Source organism: Linepithema humile, chromosome 2 (genome assembly GCF_040581485.1).
Source record: "Linepithema humile isolate Giens D197 chromosome 2, Lhum_UNIL_v1.0, whole genome shotgun sequence".
NCBI lineage: Eukaryota > Metazoa > Arthropoda > Insecta > Hymenoptera > Formicidae > Linepithema > Linepithema humile.
The window spans coordinates 26334352-26354659 of NC_090129.1; the positions used below are offsets into that span (position 1 = coordinate 26334352).

Below are 20308 nucleotides of genomic sequence, written 5' to 3' on the forward strand. Positions count from 1 at the left end.
AATATGCTTCAGGTTGTAGGGCGGGCGTGAATAGGAAGTACTAGTAGAATTAAATGTCAGCAGAAAATGACTGTTTAATTTATGCATCCCTTTCTCTACAAGATATAATATATATATATATGATAAAATAACACAACAAAATTTGCTATTTTATTTTATACTTTATTAACCATAGAAGTTAGTAAAAAAGTCTTGAAAAATTCTATACGAAATAAATTCCAATAAACACCTTGAAAAACATAATATTGTGTAGACATACACATATACTTTATAATTATACATACAATAATCCGATACATACGATAAACCGATACAATAAAGTATTGAAATTTTTTATCAATCAATATTATAAAACAAAAGAATTATTTTTTAACATAATTTTTGTAGTAAAATAATAAAACAAAATAAATTATTTTCGAGGCACCCTGTCTTCATCAAACAGTTTTGTTGAGCGCGATTTGAAATAAATAAATAAATAAATAAATAACCAAATCTACGTTTAGGTTACTATTGTTTATCATTTTTTATGTCTCGTTCTCGTCGTCCCTTTCGCTTGATTCCGTTGCCGCTTCTGTGGGCCATTTTCCGGCGGTAGCAGCCGAATCCATGGTAGTAGTGGTGATAGTAGTGGTCGGTGGATCTGTTATCACGATGGGTCCGAGAGGTTCCGCGGTTTGCTCTTCTTCTTTGACAGGTTTCTCGTCGTGCTTGTCCTCGTTCGATGTTTCTTCAATACTAGGCTTATCTGCAAGACCTTGAATTTCATGCGATAATTCTAAGGTCGTATCAGGTGTCGGTGGTACCAGATCCATTGATGGTATCATAGTTTTTATCTGGCATTGCCGACCCATGTAGCCTACAGGACAGATGCATCTGTAAAAGAAGCGTATACGTTTTAGAAAACTTTTAATGCAATACATAATTTTTTAAATGCCTTGCGAGAAATTTTTTCTTTTTATTGAATATTAATTCAAACAAAATTAATGCATTAACTTTAAATTCGCAGTAAAATTATTAATAATAATAGTAATAGAATATTATTAATTTTATTAATATACACTAAATATTTTATTTTATTAATACAAAATTGTGCCGTTGTATTAATCATGTTTGTAAAAAAAAAAAAAAAAATATTTGCCATACTCTGCAAATTACATTTACTTTCGCTATCGTTTCACAACTTTGATAGGATCAAATGTGTCGATTAATCTTACCTATAATTGCCATCCTCGTGGGTCATGCTGATGCAAGTAGCGTTATTCCGGCAGATGCCGGGATGCTCGTCGCAATAGGTGAGCTTCTCGTTGCATAGATCTCCGGCCCAACCGGGTTCGCATCGGCAATCCCACGGGCGTTTGCATGAGCCGTGTACGCATCCGGGATAGGGCACGCACTCGGTACAATTTGGGCCAGTCCAGCCGACGCGGCATCTGCATGTACCTGGTCGCCTGCAGCCACCGTATTCTCGGCTGCATCCTTGAGCGCAGATTGCTAGCAGTATATTATTATATCATTAGTTTATAAAATCAGAGTATTACAATGTTAATATCATTATAGTCAATTTATTAATTTATTTATAATTATTTAATATAGTAAATATAATTTTTTAATTTTCGTAGAATCTACAAATAAGCATAAATGCAATGTTTATCTATTTTACCATGTTTGCTTGTTAAAAATAGAAAACCGTATTTATTTCCGGCGATCCCAAGAAAAGATTTGATCGGCAAACATACGTGACTTTAGATATGTTTTTTTAACCAGTCCTAAATTTTGTTATATATATTTTTATATGTTATCAAAATTATTTAAATACTTTGTGTATGTTTAGAAGAAGGATTTCGTTTTAGTTCTCTTCAAGTGAAAGAAAAATAAGACGATCTTTGTTGATAGTCACGTTTTCGTTTATTTTGGGGAAGGCTGTCTGTTTGTTCTTGTCTCGGACGTAGACTTACGTGTTTGACAAAGCAGCCCGGTCCAGCCTGGATCACATCGACACTCTAGGGGTCCTTGACAGGTCCCGTGGGCGCAGCCTGGAAGTACCGCACACTGTTTGCACTTAGAACCTTGCCAGCCTAAACGACATCTGAAAAAAAATGGTTGCATCAAAATATCTCTTTTCATTATTTTTAATATTATAAAAATATATTTATATTTAGAAGTATTATTTTTCAAGAGGCAAATAAGTTTATTTTATAAATTAAATATATTGTTACAAACATTTTGATTTTGACGTTAATTAAAAAACGGTAATTAAATGAATTTCGATCAAAATTACTGGACCGAGAGCTGTAAAAATATGAAGCGTCCATGCATGTAAAAGGATGCAAATAAATCACCTGCACTCGCCGGGTTTTTCGCAGTAGCCCTGACTGGATAGGCAATCGGGGGCGCAGATGGGTTCGGAGCAAAACATGCCCTTCCAACCGGGATCGCAGGAGCATTCGAAGCTCACGTTACACCTGAAAGTGAAAATCACGTCAGGCTTGTCTATCTGTCGAATGCGATCGATCGATGGTCACGAGAGACCACTCTAAGCGTGGAAATGTTTCGTGTTACACGGAAATTAGGCTTGTCCGCTCGCCCAAGGTGAAAGCGAAGCGGAGCGAAGCTGATCTGGGCTATGTTGTTTAAGCGGCGTTCAATTTATGGCATACGTGCGCGATACGATAAATCGAACCACATTATGGCAGTCTAGGTGCTACATTGTTATCGAGCATAATTATTATCGTACTATCTTTAATATGAATTTAAATAGTCACATTTTTACATTTAATTTTGCTGGTACGTAGAAAAGAAATTATCCGCGCAGAATTTGAAAGAGTATAATCTTTGATTAAAAGTAAAAAATTCAATCTTGTATAATCTTCAAAAAGACTGTAAAAAGTAAAATAACTTGATAAAAAATAATTTGATAAAACATTTGTATGCGCATTAGTTATACTTTCTCTTTCTCGCGGTATTTTATTATCAATCGATCGATCATACCTTCCGTGCTGACACCCTGGCAAGGCCACGCATTTGTCGCATAATTCACCATAAAAGCCTAGCTTGCAGCGACATTCCCCTGGTCGTCGGCAGTAACCTTGAAGGGGATCACAACCTTTGCGGCATATCGGTACATCGCAAAGATCTCCGGTCCATCCTAATAATTAAACAATATTCTGTCATTTCTATCATTGCATTTGGGGAAACGCAATACAAATTATAATTATTTGTGATTTTTTACGATTTTACTAATATGTCTTATTTAAAAAACATTTTTTATTTTAGTATTAATTTGTTTTTTTTTTTAATTTTATTGCTTCAACTTAATTTAATTTAATTTAAATTAATTTGATACATTTATAATTTATTTTAATATAATATAAAATTTTATTGAGAGAGTTTTATTTAAATATTATAATATCGTATTTTACATACCTGGCAAACATTTCACTTCGCCAGCTTCATCGCAAATGTAGTGTGAATTCGGATGTTGGGATGCCGGTATCTCGCATGCTTGCTTCTTCCATTTTGGAACATATCTGAATATTAAATTTAATAAAATATTAATAGACTAGAGTCAGTAAATTAACATATTGAGAACTTACGTTCTCATCTGAGGAAATGATGACACAAATATCTCCTGATTCGTTATCAATATGCAAAGAAGTTGCGAAATATCATCGTCTATTGGGAATACTTTTTTACAGATTCCTTACGTTTTAATCGCGCGATATGCGTCGAATAACTAATAGATCATAGAACTGAAAAAATATATTTTCAAGCTTATTTTTATAATATTAAAAAGTTGAAGAACGCTGCACTATCTTAAAAGGGAAAAATTTCAATATAATAAATAAATATTTTTGATTATATAAACATATTATTATAAATTAATATTTTAATTATTAAATGTGAACGAGTTATTCCACAATTTTGCAGTTTATAGAACAATATAATTGATCTCTACACACATTTAGTTTCTTCAATACTTTTTTTTTGAACTTAAAATAAAGAATTATAGAGAGAATCTGAAAGTATATTTATTTTTAAAAATTATTTCGAGTAATTCATTTTCGAGTAATCTTTAATTAAATCGCTCGTATAATCTATTTTGATATCATAATTTACGGTACCTGGGCCCGGCGGCGAATCCGATGGGTAATACGGAGGCGCCGAAAACCGTGGCAATCTTGATTAGTCCATTGTTCACGTTCAATTGCGCGAGTTGATGAGGAAAGTTGACGAGGAAGCAGGCGAGAAACAGTGGTATTATCATCTTGGCTTGACTTCCGAGCCAAGACTGCGAGGACGAAGACGTTCAAGGCGATGCCTAGGATAACGGGACCTTGTTCGAGGTCACGGCACACTTTTCACTGCATGCACATGTGTGCGTCACGACATACGTTCGCCTGGTACAGCTCTGACTTTTTCACGATTCATCGTGAGTTCGTCATTCGAGTTCAATGTACTTTGTGAACGAGGTTCAGTCGAGAATAAAAGGAGAGAGAAAGAGAGAACGATTTCTCCCCAAGAAGAGCTATTCTGAACATCTTTGAAAATTCTGGAGAAAGCCTTCTTAAAACCCTTCTTAGAACCAGTAGCCACAGAAAACCCGTTGTTCGTCTATCTTCTATTCGACAAGGGACTCAATTGTTGAATTTTATATTACGCCTGTTAAAATTTAAAGAACTAGAGAAATGTGATTTAAATGTTGAGTAAAAAAATGTTGACACATTACAATAATTTTTTAATGAAAAATGAAGAGTATTTAAATTTCAAAGATAATTTTAAGAACTTTTTTTTATTTTTTGCTGACTTAAAATTTTCACAAAGAGATCGAATTATTTTATACATGTTTATACATTTGTAAAATAGTATTGACAAACATCGCGTTTTCTGTGGTCGCTATGGTCCTTTTAGGATTTTAGAAAAACTTTCTTGAGAATAGTTGAAAGTAATGGAAATAATTGAAAATTGATACAATATTCTAATTAAATATTTTTACAAAAATTTATAGAATATCGTGATAAAGAAATAAAATATTTCTGAAAGAATTAATTTAATATTTTAAAATGTTGGAATAAAATAGTAAAACAAGGCGAATTGTATTGATCTTGACACGCATTTATTTCACTAATTTATACAAGTATTATACAATTATACAAATACTGTACAAGATTGCAGCTATGTATTATTTACAGATAAATACTAAAAGTTTCTCGCGCTTGTCGATTTTCAGTAATAGGAACTCTTATGGAATTCAGTCTATTCGTTACATTGTATTGAGCTAAATCAGTGGTGGTTTATTATGTGTTATTCGCAACGTAAAGAAATATCAAAATATTTATAAGATCTCTCGACTAATATCGTTATTTCGTTACTCATTATTCGTATACTTATTATTAAGTTTGTACATTTGATCTTCTGTCTTCTCACGCACGACGCAAAATTTTTACAAAAGTACTATTGAACATTGTAACAACGTCGTTTTCGATAATACTCGACGTATTTCGTAACGTAAAAAAATATTTGTACCCTCTATTTTTTTCTTTTTTGAGATAATTTTGCCGGAAGAAGAAAAATGCTGCTGTGAAACGCAACATTGTAACGTAAAAATAAAATATTTGGATAGAAACATTTGCAGCGATATTTTTCTTTTCGTGTAAAATTGTCGCAAAAAAGATGAAATATCTTTTTGTGCAAATATTTTTTTCTAATCATTGCACACTAGACATTATATTATCCTGCATTCATTGATTCTTGTGCCTTAAGAAAAAAAAATCTTTTCTAAAAATCGTGATCGTTACATTTTGGAAAGATATGGATAAAATATGGACTATGTATATAAGAAACATATAAAACGGTTTAATTTGTTTTCACAACAAAGGGATGTGAAATATTCTTTGATTTTAGTTTTTATCTTTTGCAAATTTTCCATTATAATCGCAAGTGGAAGACCGTGCTTCTTTACACGAAGCAAATAAAATCCCTGAGTTGTACTCTTTACCTGGGTTTGGCGATATAGTCTTTAATCTTTATACAGCTGCCGAGTCGCGTTTACGTTTTACAAGTTTGCTTTCTTGTCTTGCAAGTTCGCGTTTATGTCTCGCGAATTTGCCTTCGTTTTTTGTGAGTTTGTCGCAGTCTGTGAATTTTTGTTTGTATTTATAATTGTTTTTAAGATGCTCTGCACTTGCCATATATTTTTATCACTTTTCTTCTTCGTCACTTCAATGTCTTTCTCTTTCCTCTTCGGCAGGCGTCCCTCCTCCAAATTGTTCACTAGTCTGTTTGGTTTACTCAACAAACGTCGATACAAGACGTTTAATATATAAAATATAATTATATGCAAAGTTATAATCGCGGGAAACATGACAAACCACCATATACTGCAAAATTGTTCAATCGGCTTCCAGAGAAGTATATTCCTGAATCGGCTGCGGGTGTTGACGACGATCGGATAACTACCAGGACTATCATCGGTGGTTATCCTAACTAAATATTTGCTGTTAGAAGGCAAAGAGATGTGCGCCGATTCACTGTCTGTCACCTATAGAGATGGGATTGATATGTATATTCCATATGTATTTACAAATTACTTCAATATTTCAATATTAAGTTTCACTTAATGCGGCTTCAATACTACTTATAATATTAAATTCGAATTTTTTAATCAAACTGGCAAAGTACGTAACTCAAGTAAATTTAAAATCTTAAATTATTTTTTAAAATAATTTTTTTGTTAGCAATATCAAAAATAAAAATTTTTTAAATATTAGGTGTTATTGTATAGATGCATATACAAAAATCTAAAAAATAGGAACTAATTTTTATTATTAAAATGAAAAGTTGCTTCTATTTCTAAGATCGTTTATTTTCATCTTATGTTGATTATGGATTTTTGTATTCAATTTAACGAATACATGCTATATATTCTTTAAGCTCCCTTTTTAACACATCGAATATGATACTAGTTTTAAATAGATTTCATTTAATCTTTCTAATTACCTGATTGCCCATAATGCCATCTCCTGTCTCGTACTGCCAGGTGACAACAAATGACGGTTTCTTCTTCCATGGGTAAAATCCGGTTTTATGCTTAAGCTCAGGATAAGCTTTTTGAAGTTGGTGCTCCAATTGAGCGTGCCAGTCTTTCCACGTAATATGAGCTTGATAAAGGGGATCGCCCACTTTAAGCGATTCCAGTGTAGGTTTCCACATTTCCCAACTATAATAATAACAATAATAATAATGATTATAACAGTTTTGTAGAATACAAATTAATAAAATATGTACAAAATGTACAAAAAAATTTATAAATGTAAAATAACATAGTATCTTATTATATTATGAAAATCACAATACTTTTGTAGATTGAATAGTTAAAAAAATCGATTTATTTAACAAAACTAAAGAATTACATGATTTGTTTAAGAATAATAACTTCAAAATCGCGGAAATTTGACTTTGAAAAGAAATTCTTTTAAATTATAAAAATCGTTCTTTTGAAACGAATTATTTTACTTGACTATCATACTTTATAATAAAATTTATTAGACTTTAATCAGCACTTTTAAATGTATATCTTAGAAAATTAATTTTTGTTTGCGAGATTTTTCGTATTTTTGCCTAACACTATTTTCTTTTCATAGCAAAAAACGCAATAAAGAAAGTATATATATAATACCTGTAATGTCTGAGCGTGCCATCCTCACTAGCGACAATGATCCAGGCGCCTTCCGGAAGTGTAGATATTTCGTTTGCGGAGTAATAATTGTCCGTTAACCATCTACCTTTAATATTTTTGCGCATTATCACGGCTACGTCGTGATCCTTCATGTGAATTGTTTTGCACTTTTCAGGTGCTGGCAACTTACTCGGTTCGTATTTATCTTTTTCTGCTCCGCGAGTTTCGTAAAATACACATGCCGTATGAATGCCCGCATAATTTGGCTGTAAGAAAAGACATAAAATGACAAATGCGCACTAAATCTATTTTATATATTAATAGGTATAGTGGTTTTTACAACTCGTGAATAATCGTAAGATTTTAATGATTACATTGAGTATAATAATCGAATCTCTTTCTGATATTAACATATTTTTCTGATTGAATAACATTTCACAATAATCCCACGAAGATTTTGCAATAGTAAAAATTTCACGACAAATTACTTTTACTATCATCCAAAAAGACAATTTTTTATAGTAATTTTTTATAAACTAAATTTTAAGAATGTAAAAAGAGGATCCAATTTTTCCTTTCAAGTGTTTGAGAGAGGGACATTCCAATCTTTGTACTAACGCTACCGTTTTCTACGCGAACGAATGTTCTGTGAAAATCGACAGGTAGCCATTTTCAAGGATTTCGTCCTAAGCCTATCATTGTGTGAGATCGTTAGGTCTCCTTTTTTCCGTAGACTCAAAAGTTAGGCCTGAATGATAGCTAAGATTTTTCCCGTACTTGATAGTATTTTTAACTTTTTCCTCGAGACATAACAAAGCGCTAGAAGTATATCACGCGCTTAGAAAAGTTTAGTAACTTGAGATGACGATTTAGGACTTTGCACAAATGCTTTTGAACGATACATTATATATATATATATATATATATAATGGATATATAATATTGTATTAAAATATTACACGAGTGGGCGGCAGAAAGCATCATCCATAAAACTTTTGTTTAAACTAGAAAAATATTGAAGTTGATTATATATTATATTATATATTAAATTTATCCTGATTTAATATTTCAAAATTTTTCTTATATGGGATAGATGCTTAAGTTGGTGTGCAAAAATTGAAAAACTTTATTCTATAGTTATATACATATATAAATCTGTAAATAGATATATATCACTCACTATTGCTTTGTGTTTTTTGAACGCACTGCATACAGCGTGCCTGTTTTCCTCTTCCATAATGCCGAACATAGCACATTGCCTCCAACACTGTAACACAAAAAGTGAAAATTAACATACGTATATTTAAGAAAAATAGACTTTTTAAACATCGGTTTTGTCGACTTTACAAATTTTTAATTTTTAGAGGCATGTTTAAATTTGTATTTTTTCAAATTTTTAACATTAAGTTCTTATTCATTAAAAGACTCTGAGCTGAAGAACTCTGGGAAGAACCAGAGAGATTCAGCAACGAACAAAAATCTTTCGCGGCACACATGGGACGCGTGAGAAGAAAAAGGAGCCACTAGATGGGGAAAGATATGGAAGGAGTTTGATGCAGAAGGGAAGGGCAGAATAAAAAACGTTGAATCGAGCGATTTAAGAAGGGAAGAGAAGACGAGAAGCGTGGAAGAGAGCGAAATACTGTGAGGAAGATGGAAAAAAGGAGGGAGGACAGGAGAGGTAAAAGGGGGACTGAATTAGCTCCAACCTGTTCCCGGCCAACAACAGGCACTGTCGCTGTTGTTGTCTTCATATTTATTGAGGTACCGATTCTCGAGAGTGGGCTCGCCCTGTTCCCAAATTTCTTATTCCCTTTTTTTTCTTGTGGTCTATCCCTCTCTCTCTCTCTCTCTCTCTCTCTCTCTCTCTCTCTCTCTCTCTCTTTCTCTCTCTTTTTTTTGTCTCCCTTTTTCGATCCCCGATTACCCTTCTCCGCGTCACGCGTACCCTCACTAAGACCGCTTCGTAGAAACGACAGGCCCTCGTGGGCTCCTGTTAATGACATTTCCTGAAAGCTATGCCGAGACGTGTTTCACTGGCTAACTGGCACCGAAAGAAATTTCGACTCTGAGGGATGTGTTTTCCATTTGTATCATTTTTTTTTTTAGAAATTTAGAATTTTTTCCAGAATTTTATAAATATATGTTAAAAATGATATTACACAAGTTAAAAAAATATTTAATAAGTACTGCTTTTATTAAGATGTTATAATAAATATTCTCTAACATATGAAAGGAAAAAGAAAATAATAGTTTTAAGTATATAAAGATAACTCTGAGCAATTGATTAATAAGACTGATTGCATTATTGCTTAGAAAATATACCGCATTTCCTAGTAACTTTTTATTGAACAAACAAATTTCTGGCGCCGAAAACTTACTTCTTTAGCGAAATCAGACCGGTTAATCTTAGCGTGCTTTATCGATCGACGATCGTACCTGAGTTATCGAGGTACGATCTTCGGTTCGGGCCGTAAAACAAACAGTGTCACGTAGTCCTGTCTGGAAATCAATGACTCGTCTGTCTGGCGACTATAAGCTCGTAAAGTGAGATAAATGGGCGCGCAGAGAAACTGACCGGCGGCCTCGAAAGCGAACGAGAGTCTGAACGATTCCAAAAAAAAAATTACGAGAGAAATTAGGAAGTTACTATTTTATAAATAGTTTCTAATGTTCTATTATGACAAAATATGTTTTAATAACATATTAATAAAGAAAAATTTTTAATAATTTAATATAAAAAAATGCATAACTATTTTGATATTATTTTTGTCATTATTTTTACACAAGATTTATGAAATTTATTCTAAATTTGTTGGAAAAAGTGTTATATTTTGTTGGGATATCCTCTGGATTATTCATTCTGGAGGATCCATTCTCTGGATGGAGAATGCATTATATTTCATACATTTCTTGTTTTATGTCGTGTTCGAAATTCTATTAATTATAATGCATTAACAATATTATTTATTTTGCTTTAACGAGCGTTTTTTTCGACATTATTTTATCTGTGAAAATAAAACAATTACGAAAAGTCTTTTCTTCTTTCAAAGTCATTATGCCATTATCGGTGTGTGGGTGGGTCGCCCCTTTCTTTCTCGCTTTCTCTCTCTCTTGGGGGAGAGGAAGAACGCGCTCAGTTCTATAGCGTTTGTTAAAGGCCCCTGCCCGTTCTCTCGGCAGGCTGTTATTCTAATGCGTTTCTCCGTTGCCAACCTCTTTTTCCCTCGGGACGCATTCGTCACAGGGACCCACGCGTAAATTCGAACATTCGGCCCTTTCGTCCTCGCAGGACACGGAATCGGCGGATCCCACGAAATTAATGGACACCCCCCGCAGCATCGAATGAGCAACGCCCTCGCACGCGTGTGCGCACTGTACCCCATGATTCCCCCTAATTATAATTCTCATCTGTCCGTATTGAGGGGGTAGCGACCACACCTGGTGATTTTCTACTTCTCTCAGTAAATTTAACAATGAGATTTATAATAGATTTATAGATTGTCGGCAAAAAAATTGGCATTCGTCGTTCTTGTATTTTCAAGTCACAAATTGTGCAAATTAGAAAATTATTTTTGTAATTATTCAAAATTATTGAAGTTAATAAAAATGAGAAATCTTGTTTTTTATTGGAATTTTTTGATGCGACTATCGCGTACGCTATCCATGTGGAGAAATCGAATTTTTTAAAACTTTTAGAATGTAAATCGATAACGGTATATCATAAGACAGTTATACTTACTTGTAAACAATAATTTATTTCAGTATCGTTCGTGCATTTCACGCCGTCGACGATGTAAGTCATTTGACAAATCGATCGACAGTGGGCGATTCTAATGCTTGATCCGATATCCTCAGACTGAATCAAATTATTGACCGCTAGAGTCAACGTCGCGCACAATATTAGCGGCAGAAACCGCACGATTATCTTCATCTTTAAAAAAAATGAACGAATCTCGTTTTTCACTTTTCACCACAAAATAATTTCTTATTTGTCTTTTTGTAAAATTAAAACTCTGAGATAATATTCACACAATCCAATCGTGCCAGGCACAACGGCGACGGGTACAGGTTCCACGAACGAAATTTCGGTACGACTGTGGCCCTTTAGGCATTCTGGACCCTCCTTATATAGTTGTCTCCCACTACATGCTCCTGCGTGCATTTTCGTGAGCCCCCACTCTTACCGGGTTACCGGGAAGAGCATCCCTCGTAATTGCACATCGTCCCTTGGCATATGGCCTGCCCCAGGTTCCAGTTCCTGATCGAATTATTCGGCTCGGTATGAAATATAGGCCATACTGAAAAAATTTTATAAGTAGGATTAGAATATTCTTTGTAAAACAAAGTTTTTTTTAATAATATGTTTTTTTATTAATAGATACAAATAAAAGAATTAAATAAATAACTAAATAGTCAATTAAAGCTAAGAGATAAATTGTAAAATGCAATATATAAATAAATGATCAAATATTTTAAGAAATTGTTTAATAGGCACAGTAAATAAAACTAGAAACGAGCTAATCTTTCATAAGCGCACGTTTCCATGAAATAATAACAGATGTTTTTTATGAAAGTTCTCTCAAATAGAATATAATTCATGATTTCATGATTTTGGCGGGAAATTCTTCAATTTTCTATTCTCGAGCGACGAAAGACGAAATTTAATCAGTTCTGAGAGCAAAATCAATTTCGAACCGTGTCCAAGAACCGTCAAATGGCTAATTTTTTTATTTTTTATTTTTTTATTGCGGTAGAAAAGTGGTTAGTCGGAAGTAAGATAGCGTTTTTTGGATATTATGCCGCGCGGGGATTTTGCATCGTGGATCATTTTGGTCCACGACCATACGGACCATGGATAATTATGACAGGCTCTAGAGAGTGCGGTCATAATGCGAGGGCTACAAAACAATGTTTGCTGAATTACGAAGATATTCTGCACCTAGTTCTTCTCTTTTTTTCAAAGAAATCCATTTGTGATTTTTATAATTGAATTTTCCTCAATGAAAAAAAGTATTAATTGTAAAGAAACTACTGTAAATATTTATATTGCATAACTTTTATTTTCTTAAAAAAATAATATAATATATCAAAATTAGTTGAAAAAGAAAGTAATAATTTTCTAGATATGAATGTTATAGAAAATTTTCTTTATAAATATAATTTGTTATATGTATATTACTAATAATGTAATAGAGAATTTTCTCAGTAATTAATCATTGTTTTTGAACTTCTCGGAAAAAAATGACCAACTCATTGTGTTTTAGTCAAGTTTTTCTATTATATTTACAAAATTTAGGCGCAATTACGTGTTCTGCTTATCCAGCATCCGGGGTATATTCTTCCGGAAAATTTAGTAAGAAAGAGGATGGAGAAGATCCAGTATAGATTCTTAAAAGGGATTCTCTTAAAGGGCGTGTTGCGGATCAAATGATCGACCCACCCATCGAAGTTTGATATTACCTTGAAGATTCGTTGCGTGTTCCTTCTTTGTCTTTCTCTCTTCCTACTCTCCATCCGGCAGGTATACGAGCTGTTCTAACCATCTTTAGAATCGTAGAAGAAAAATAAAGTTTATAAAGTACGGAGAGAGGAAAATGAGAAGCGAAGGAGTAGGCCTTATCCCGCCGGAAGCCGGGGGGACTTGGGTGCTCCGCGCTACGTCACAATGCACAGGATGTGTACAAATAAGGGTATTTGTCCTCGAGGTTTGATTGTGGGACAAAATATAAGTATGTGACGTTAAGGATATGTTAGAGAAAGAACCGGGTTGCATCTCTTGTGCTTGCGCTTGCTGGCAAAATAGAAAAGGGGGGGGGGGCGATCTATTCATCTAGGCGGCGGCATAGTTTAGGGATGGTGCTCCTTCAGTGGACGCGAGAGCGACATTTCATTGTGCTCCGCGCTTTTCACACCTGGACCAGGCACGGCTGTCAGTTCCGCTCCGCTTTGCTTCGCGCGCAATCGGCGGATGATGGAAATATTATTTCAGGATTTATTTCTTAACGAAACGATGTGAAGCAACACGTGATTTATTTTACTTTCTATGAATTAATTTCTAAAAAAAATTATTAATTTAAATTTTTTTATGATTTATTTTTAGGTTATTAATAAGTTATTGATAAAGTTATGGAGAATTTTCTCTATAATTAATAAACGTTTTTGATTTTTCGAATTGTTAGAATTATTACTATTGCATTTTAGTTGTCTTATCACTATGGCCACGAAAATAAAATATATTAGACGCTCTGTTTATTATCTGGAATCTCGAGTTTATATAATGATAATAAGTAAAATTCCTATCGTTACGCATCATTACACAAACGTTCTACAACTTCTATGGCTTAGGTAATTATTTAGATCTTTTCCTTCCAGTTCCTTTTTCTTTTATTTATTCACACTTTTTTTATTATCAAGTTTTTCTTGCTTCATACTTGCTCTTTTTGTTATTTTGTAACACACGTACTTGTTTTTGTTTTGTTAACATTTGAGAATTAAGATTGTCAAAACATTCATTTCTTTCTTCGAGCATTCTTATTTTCTTCTCGCTGTAGGTGCAAAATATGTTTGTTAAGGATTCTATAATCCATGGCTCACATTTTTAGTAGCATCTGGTCTTATTTTTTTCTTTTTTTTTTTAGGAATTTTTACGAAGGAACATTTTTATCGCGTCATTTTATCTCATTTCTCGTATTTTTCACGATTTCTGTTTGTTGCGAACGGCAACTGTTTATCAGTCCTGTAATCCGGGGCGGACACGAGGGATTACGTGAGTCCCAAGATTTTACGGAGAGTGTGTCTTTTCTAAAAGTTGCAATAGTTGAAAGACCGTACCGGAGAAATTCCGGTTGGCGTCAAGCGAAACACCGTAATCGCGTTTTCCCATCAGCAGTGATCGAGATTTAGATTTTATCTACGGCTCTCGTAGATTTATTGCAGCCGCATTTTCTGTACGCATTTTGTATCTTGGTACAATCTTTCTTTATACACATAATATTGTTTCGTAAAATTGGCATAATGATAAAAAGGAATATTTTATATTTTATTGACATAAGATTTTTCATATGTTACTTTATTATCATGTTGGCTGTCTAGTGAGTTTTGTTTGTTTTATTATGTACAACGGAGAAAATTTTATATCGAAAATTGCTATGTACGTAGCCGCGGACCATGAAGGAATTATAAAAATTTTTACTGTTTTCCACATGTGAAACATAGTGAAAATTTTCGGTTTCATGGTTCGCGTTATTGCCGTACATAGTAATTTTTGATATAAAATTTTCTCCATGTACACAGTGAAATTTTTATTATCGCAGACCTATATCTATGAACAATAAATATATAATTAAATAAGATCACATTTTTATATCTAGATAGTGTGTTTATTTCACTGATGATCACCGACTGACTATCGGGGCACAGTAATACTTAGTTGATATTGTGACATTCTATTTAAATTTTCTGCTTTAGATTACACATATAAATTAAAGATACTTATATAGTGGATAAAAATTAAATTACATCTAACTTATATAACTATAGTATTGTTTTTCAGACATTATTTTAATGTAAATGTATTTATATTTTACAGATAAATTTTGTGCGTGTAATCGGTACTACGAAATACATTCGTTTTGTGAGTGCGTGTCGGGAGTTTAAAGTGTCGCGCGATTATCGTATTAGAATACGCACATGAACAATGTGTGCGACGCGTGTGAGTGCTTGGAGGACCACTGAGAGGAGGAGAAGGCCTGGGTGGCATCGGGTGACAGCAGTGCAACAATACGGTGAGTAATTTATCATAAAAACTATTTTTTTTAATAGTGAAGAGGCTATAAAATATAATTTACATACATTACACGATTAATAAAATATGTTAATATAACTCTAAATTTTTGAAAAGTTATATTTAAAAAAGTTCTAAAACTATGTTACAACATTTTTTTTGCAATTTATTATTCTATTGAATTTACGGTACGTCATTCTCAAAAATTGGCCATTATTTCGCGAAATTCTGTAAATTCGTTCCATGACGATCCCGGATAAATCACGTGTTTCGCCAATAATTCGAAAGATTCTTCGACCGATGAGACTAACAAAGCGTAAAATGCTGGCCGTTTCATTTCATTGGAAACGAAGGCAAAGGTTTTGAAAGGCAGTTTTCGCGTCAAATGTGGCAGCGACAAATTTTCATTGTAAATTGTATTTCCCTTCGTTTCCCTTCGCGTTTGTGCCGCGAAGCGGAATAAACAGCGGTGCAGACACGTTTCTCTAAACGACAGGTGATGGTAGGGAGCTTCTCTATTGAGACACCTAGGGCCTTATCTCCTTCCTTCTCATACGAGGACATTGGTAGCGACTGAATTGCTTACATTTGACAAATTTTTAAAAAGCAGAATTTATATCACCCGCCAGGTCAAAAACCGGCGGAGAGTTTACGACTTTGTCGTGCGGGGAGACGGACTCTCCGCCTTTCTTCGTGCAGCTCCCATCTCTCTGTGTTATATTGTGAACGCGCTGCATTACTGGTATATTACTATAGACAGTATTAATACAGGCGGTATTATATACACACAGCTTTGGTGTATTTTCAAGACTACTGGCCTTCTTTATTTGCAGAAGGGCAATAAGGGTAATTGTCGTCTTTTATTATTTTGGTTTCTTGATGAAGGAAGATGAAGGAAGAAATTAATAAAATATATTTTCATTATTTTGAAATTACTCTTACTTACATTTATTATTCTATATTTTTATTATTGGTTATTATTTTATGTTATATGTTTGTTATTTTATATCTTTTTTTTTTGTTATTTTAAAATCATATTTTTTATTTAAACGATTAGTTAAAGTTTTTGCGATAATTGTTTTCCCTTATTTTAGAAAAGAGCGTTTGCTATAGAATAGAAAACTTTTAAAGATCTTAAAATCTTTCTAGGTTTCTTTATATTTCTTATGGTACATATTTTTTTTATTGTCCTCATAAAATTTATATTGCCTTTCGGAAGTCATTGTTGTCTTTTTTGAAAAATTGCCATTGATTGCTTGTTTTATTGGAACTAGGAAGGTAAATAAAAATTCTTCCTCTTTATATGTGAGACAGCATCTCTAATTGCTAATTATTTGATTTATAGCTTGGAAAATACAGATTTTTAGGAATTTTTGAGGTGGTAGTTTTAAAGGTGAATCGAGAAAATTTCAGTCGTTTCGAGGGTGGAAAGATTTATATGTTCTGGTTCCTTTCTTTAAAGATTTTTTTATATGCATTTTTTTATACGCCACTGATCCTATACGGGTACCGTGACTCCCAGTTTTCGACCTTTTCCCGTGATGGTGATTATTGAAGAAATCGTCGTGAAAAAAAACTGCGATCAAACGTACTGCAATTTCTACGGTTTCGCTTTCGCTTTCGATATCAGCAGAATATCAACAAAAACGTTTCCACAAAACTTGATTAACCATTATTGGTCATAAGAAAAAGAAAGAAAAAAAGACTAAAGTTCTTGGAGCAAGATTTTCTGAAAGAATTTGTTGAAATAAATGAACAACTCAATGTCACACATATTGTAAAATGTAGTTTAAAAGATTAATTTCAATATTACATGTTTATCGAGTCGAGATATTTGTGAACACCCGTCAAAGTGAATTATACAGAATATAAAAGTTGTATTCTATATAACCTAGTGTTGTGCCCGGATGTCCGTACATAAACGCGAACTACAAATCTAAAGCGCCACATGCAAATCTTTAAATTGGCCGATTCACAAAAGAACAATGCATTTCGTGTTCTTCGCACGCCATTAATTTGCCGCACGCCTCTCTCATGATTGCACTGGCGATGTCGGGTCTCGCATGACAAAGGCGCCCACAAAAGGTAACACAGCTAATGTTTGCGCGTACATGCATATGTGCAATTATATACGTTCGTGTATTTCAATGGATTCACCACTTTGCGATGAAAAGGGGAATTATTTGGCAGCGCTGCCCAGCCGCTAAAGGCAAAATCCGAATTGCAGAGAAGTCACCAAAAACCGCACAAACCGCTAAAAGTTTTTTTTATATAAAAAAAGCGTGGTAAATTTTATTCTTTATCTAAAACAGATAATTACAATCTATGATAAATTGCTTTTATAAAGTTATTTTATTTATGCACTTTTGTATTAAAAAAATTAAGGAGCTTATTTCTCTAATTTAAAATATTTTTTTATATTTAAAATGTATGCACAATATATTCGAGATGAAAATATTTTTATATTAAAAGGAAATAGAGAATACGTGACATAAAATTACGGATTTAATGCGATTTTGGGAAATGAGTTGTTTGATTTTCGACGCACTGGTCGGATTATCTAAAGTTTTAGACAGAACACTCTAATAATTCGGAATCCTTCATAATCCTTCACCTTCATCGAAAAGTAATACGTCATGGGTAATCGAGCGAGATCGATCCTAGGAACCCTAGTAGGATACATATCGGGTCTAGTCATTAAAACTACGCGTTAAGGCTCGAAGCGCCGAAATTGGCCGAATCTCCTCATCGCGCGATCATTATGCTTCTCCATCGCTTACAACGTTCGTAATTCGTAAATAACAGTGCCGGTGAGAGCGCTGTGGCTCCGCGGGCGTTTAGCATATTTTATAGAGAAAAGAAACGGAAGGAAAGAAAAGAAAAGATAGAACGCTGTTGGATGCGAGAGGGACGGAAATTAAATTCGGTAAGATGGATGCAGATGGGATTTCATTTTATTTTGACATAAATTATTTGTGTTTGTGCCATCGCAATCTGCAAGATTATTTTGGGATAATAGTAAATACGTGAATTGATTTTTAAAATTATAATTAAGAAATTGTGTATATAATAAATTTAATATAACAAAAATATATTATTATAACAGAGAACTTTACTTTTATATATAATATGAGGCATAATTATGAAATAGCATAAATTTATCATCTTAATAATGTAAGAGAAGTTCCACAAAAATTTTTGAAACGAGTTACACAAAAATTCAAGAGTTGCTTTATACAAATTTTTATAATTTTAATTTTTAGTCTGAAATATATTTCATAATTTCTTTATTGGAGTACTTCTTGTATAAAAGTTAGAAAATGAATTGATTGATCGAGTGATTCGGAAAAATTACAGCGATGCATTTCTAGGACTTTTATCTCCGTTCTGGCTTTGTCACGTTTAGAAACGCGCGTCAATCCATCATCTAAAAGAGAGGCAAAAACATCCGTTTCGCTCGTGCACTTCGTCTTTTCAGTGAGAGGACCGTCCTCTGTGCGCGACCATATGGTTGCCGACGGCGCAGGTCATTATTTTCTAGCAGGATCTCCAAATGGAGGTCCAGAGGGAATGGAAGGGAGAAGGGAAGAACATGGAAAGGGGCGATTGAGCCCACCACCAAATTGCCTGAAAATTGCTCGGCGCGTTTCGCTCGCCTTTTCGTTTTTCAGAGATAATTTTATGATTCAGGATTTTTAATTTGAATTTCAATACGGTGAGAGAGGGAGGGAGTGCACACGATCCTTCGTTTTCGTGTCTCGTTTCTTTCCGAAATAAAACGTGATACCAGCCGTCGCGATAAAAATATTTTTTCGGTCGATTTTAGTATCTATTTGAAATAAATTAGTTACCAAAAAATTTCTTTTCAGCAGATTAATAAATAGCTACAAATTTTGATCAACTGTCGTAAAGCCTGTTTTCGTCAAAAATAGGATACATATAGATTGAATTATACATACATTTATTAATACTGGATAATAAAAAAAAGTTTTCAGTATTTTTGGAGTACTGAAATAGGAAAACGATCAATTTATTTTGATGTATACGTAAACAAGAAAGGCATTTATACGTTTTTTCGCTTCTGATAATTGTGTAATAATTGATTCTGATAATTGATGTAATTGATTCTAATAATTGATATGTGTGTGTGTGTGTGGATAATTCAATATGCTTGAAATGTGAAATAACAGAAATAACAGCCTTAAATGATACAATACTATTATAGCAGATATATCTATAACATATCACGTGTGGTAGATAATTTTTTTGCCCGGTAAACTTTACACTCTACTTCGACGTGACAGTTATATGATGCATCGATGGCACATTCAGAATTTAATGTATCACTTTTTATTGGAACATTAAAGACGCACCGCGGTTAAGATCATGCCGCTAGTCATGCGAGGGAAGACTTAAAATATCAAGGAGAGTCGTATATATATATATATATATATATATATATATACATACATACATAATTATGACAGGGTTTTATAAGTGCATTATTGTGTATACACACTTTTTTGTTACTTAAAAAAGCGATTTTGAAACTCTAAACAGCCACTTCCTTCGCTCTCGAGAGATCTTAAAGAATTCTTGGCATATCACTTCTCTCCGAGATGCAACTCCCTGTGCACGAATCTCCTCTCTCTCTCTCTCTCTCTCTCTCTCTCTCTCTCTCTCTCTCTCTCTCTCTCTCTCTCTCTCTCTCTCTCTCTGAAACGCTTCGGCAACGTTTACCTTAATTTACATATTCCAAAACACGCGACAGTCTGGCGCTTGCGAGAAACCTTGTTGCAATTTCTCGAATGAAATATCATAGATTTATGATGCTAATAAACTTTATA

The 20308-nt window shown here is 33.5% G+C and overlaps 2 protein-coding genes and 1 long non-coding RNA gene across 4 annotated transcripts in view; 1 reads left to right on the forward strand and 2 right to left on the reverse strand.

Annotated features, from left to right (window-relative positions):
- Positions 1 to 215: 215 nt before the first annotated feature.
- Positions 216 to 4425, reverse strand: LOC105667879 (delta-like protein C). Its single transcript, XM_012359979.2, has 7 exons — positions 4122 to 4425; positions 3424 to 3527; positions 2989 to 3145; positions 2340 to 2462; positions 1956 to 2086; positions 1215 to 1491; positions 216 to 873 (listed from the first exon to the last, which is right to left on the reverse strand). Exons 1-7 carry the CDS (start codon positions 4262 to 4264, stop codon positions 525 to 527), a joined length of 1284 nt encoding a protein of 427 aa, XP_012215402.1. The 5' UTR covers positions 4265 to 4425; the 3' UTR covers positions 216 to 524.
- Positions 4426 to 5103: 678 nt separating this feature from the next.
- Positions 5104 to 11761, reverse strand: LOC105667701 (uncharacterized). The gene is made up of 5 exons (XM_067349469.1): positions 11418 to 11761; positions 8856 to 8942; positions 7676 to 7941; positions 6997 to 7216; positions 5104 to 6538 (listed from the first exon to the last, which is right to left on the reverse strand). The coding sequence occupies exons 1-5, from the start codon at positions 11607 to 11609 to the stop codon at positions 6053 to 6055; spliced, it is 1251 nt and encodes a 416-aa protein (XP_067205570.1). The 5' UTR covers positions 11610 to 11761; the 3' UTR covers positions 5104 to 6052.
- Positions 11762 to 11896: 135 nt separating this feature from the next.
- LOC136997950 (uncharacterized) overlaps positions 11897 to 20308 on the forward strand; it is a 112869-nt gene continuing 104457 nt past the window's right edge. For both annotated transcript variants that reach the window (XR_010888493.1, XR_010888495.1), the window contains exon 1: positions 11897 to 15462. This is a non-coding gene — a long non-coding RNA (uncharacterized lncRNA). The remainder of the gene's footprint in view (positions 15463 to 20308) is intronic.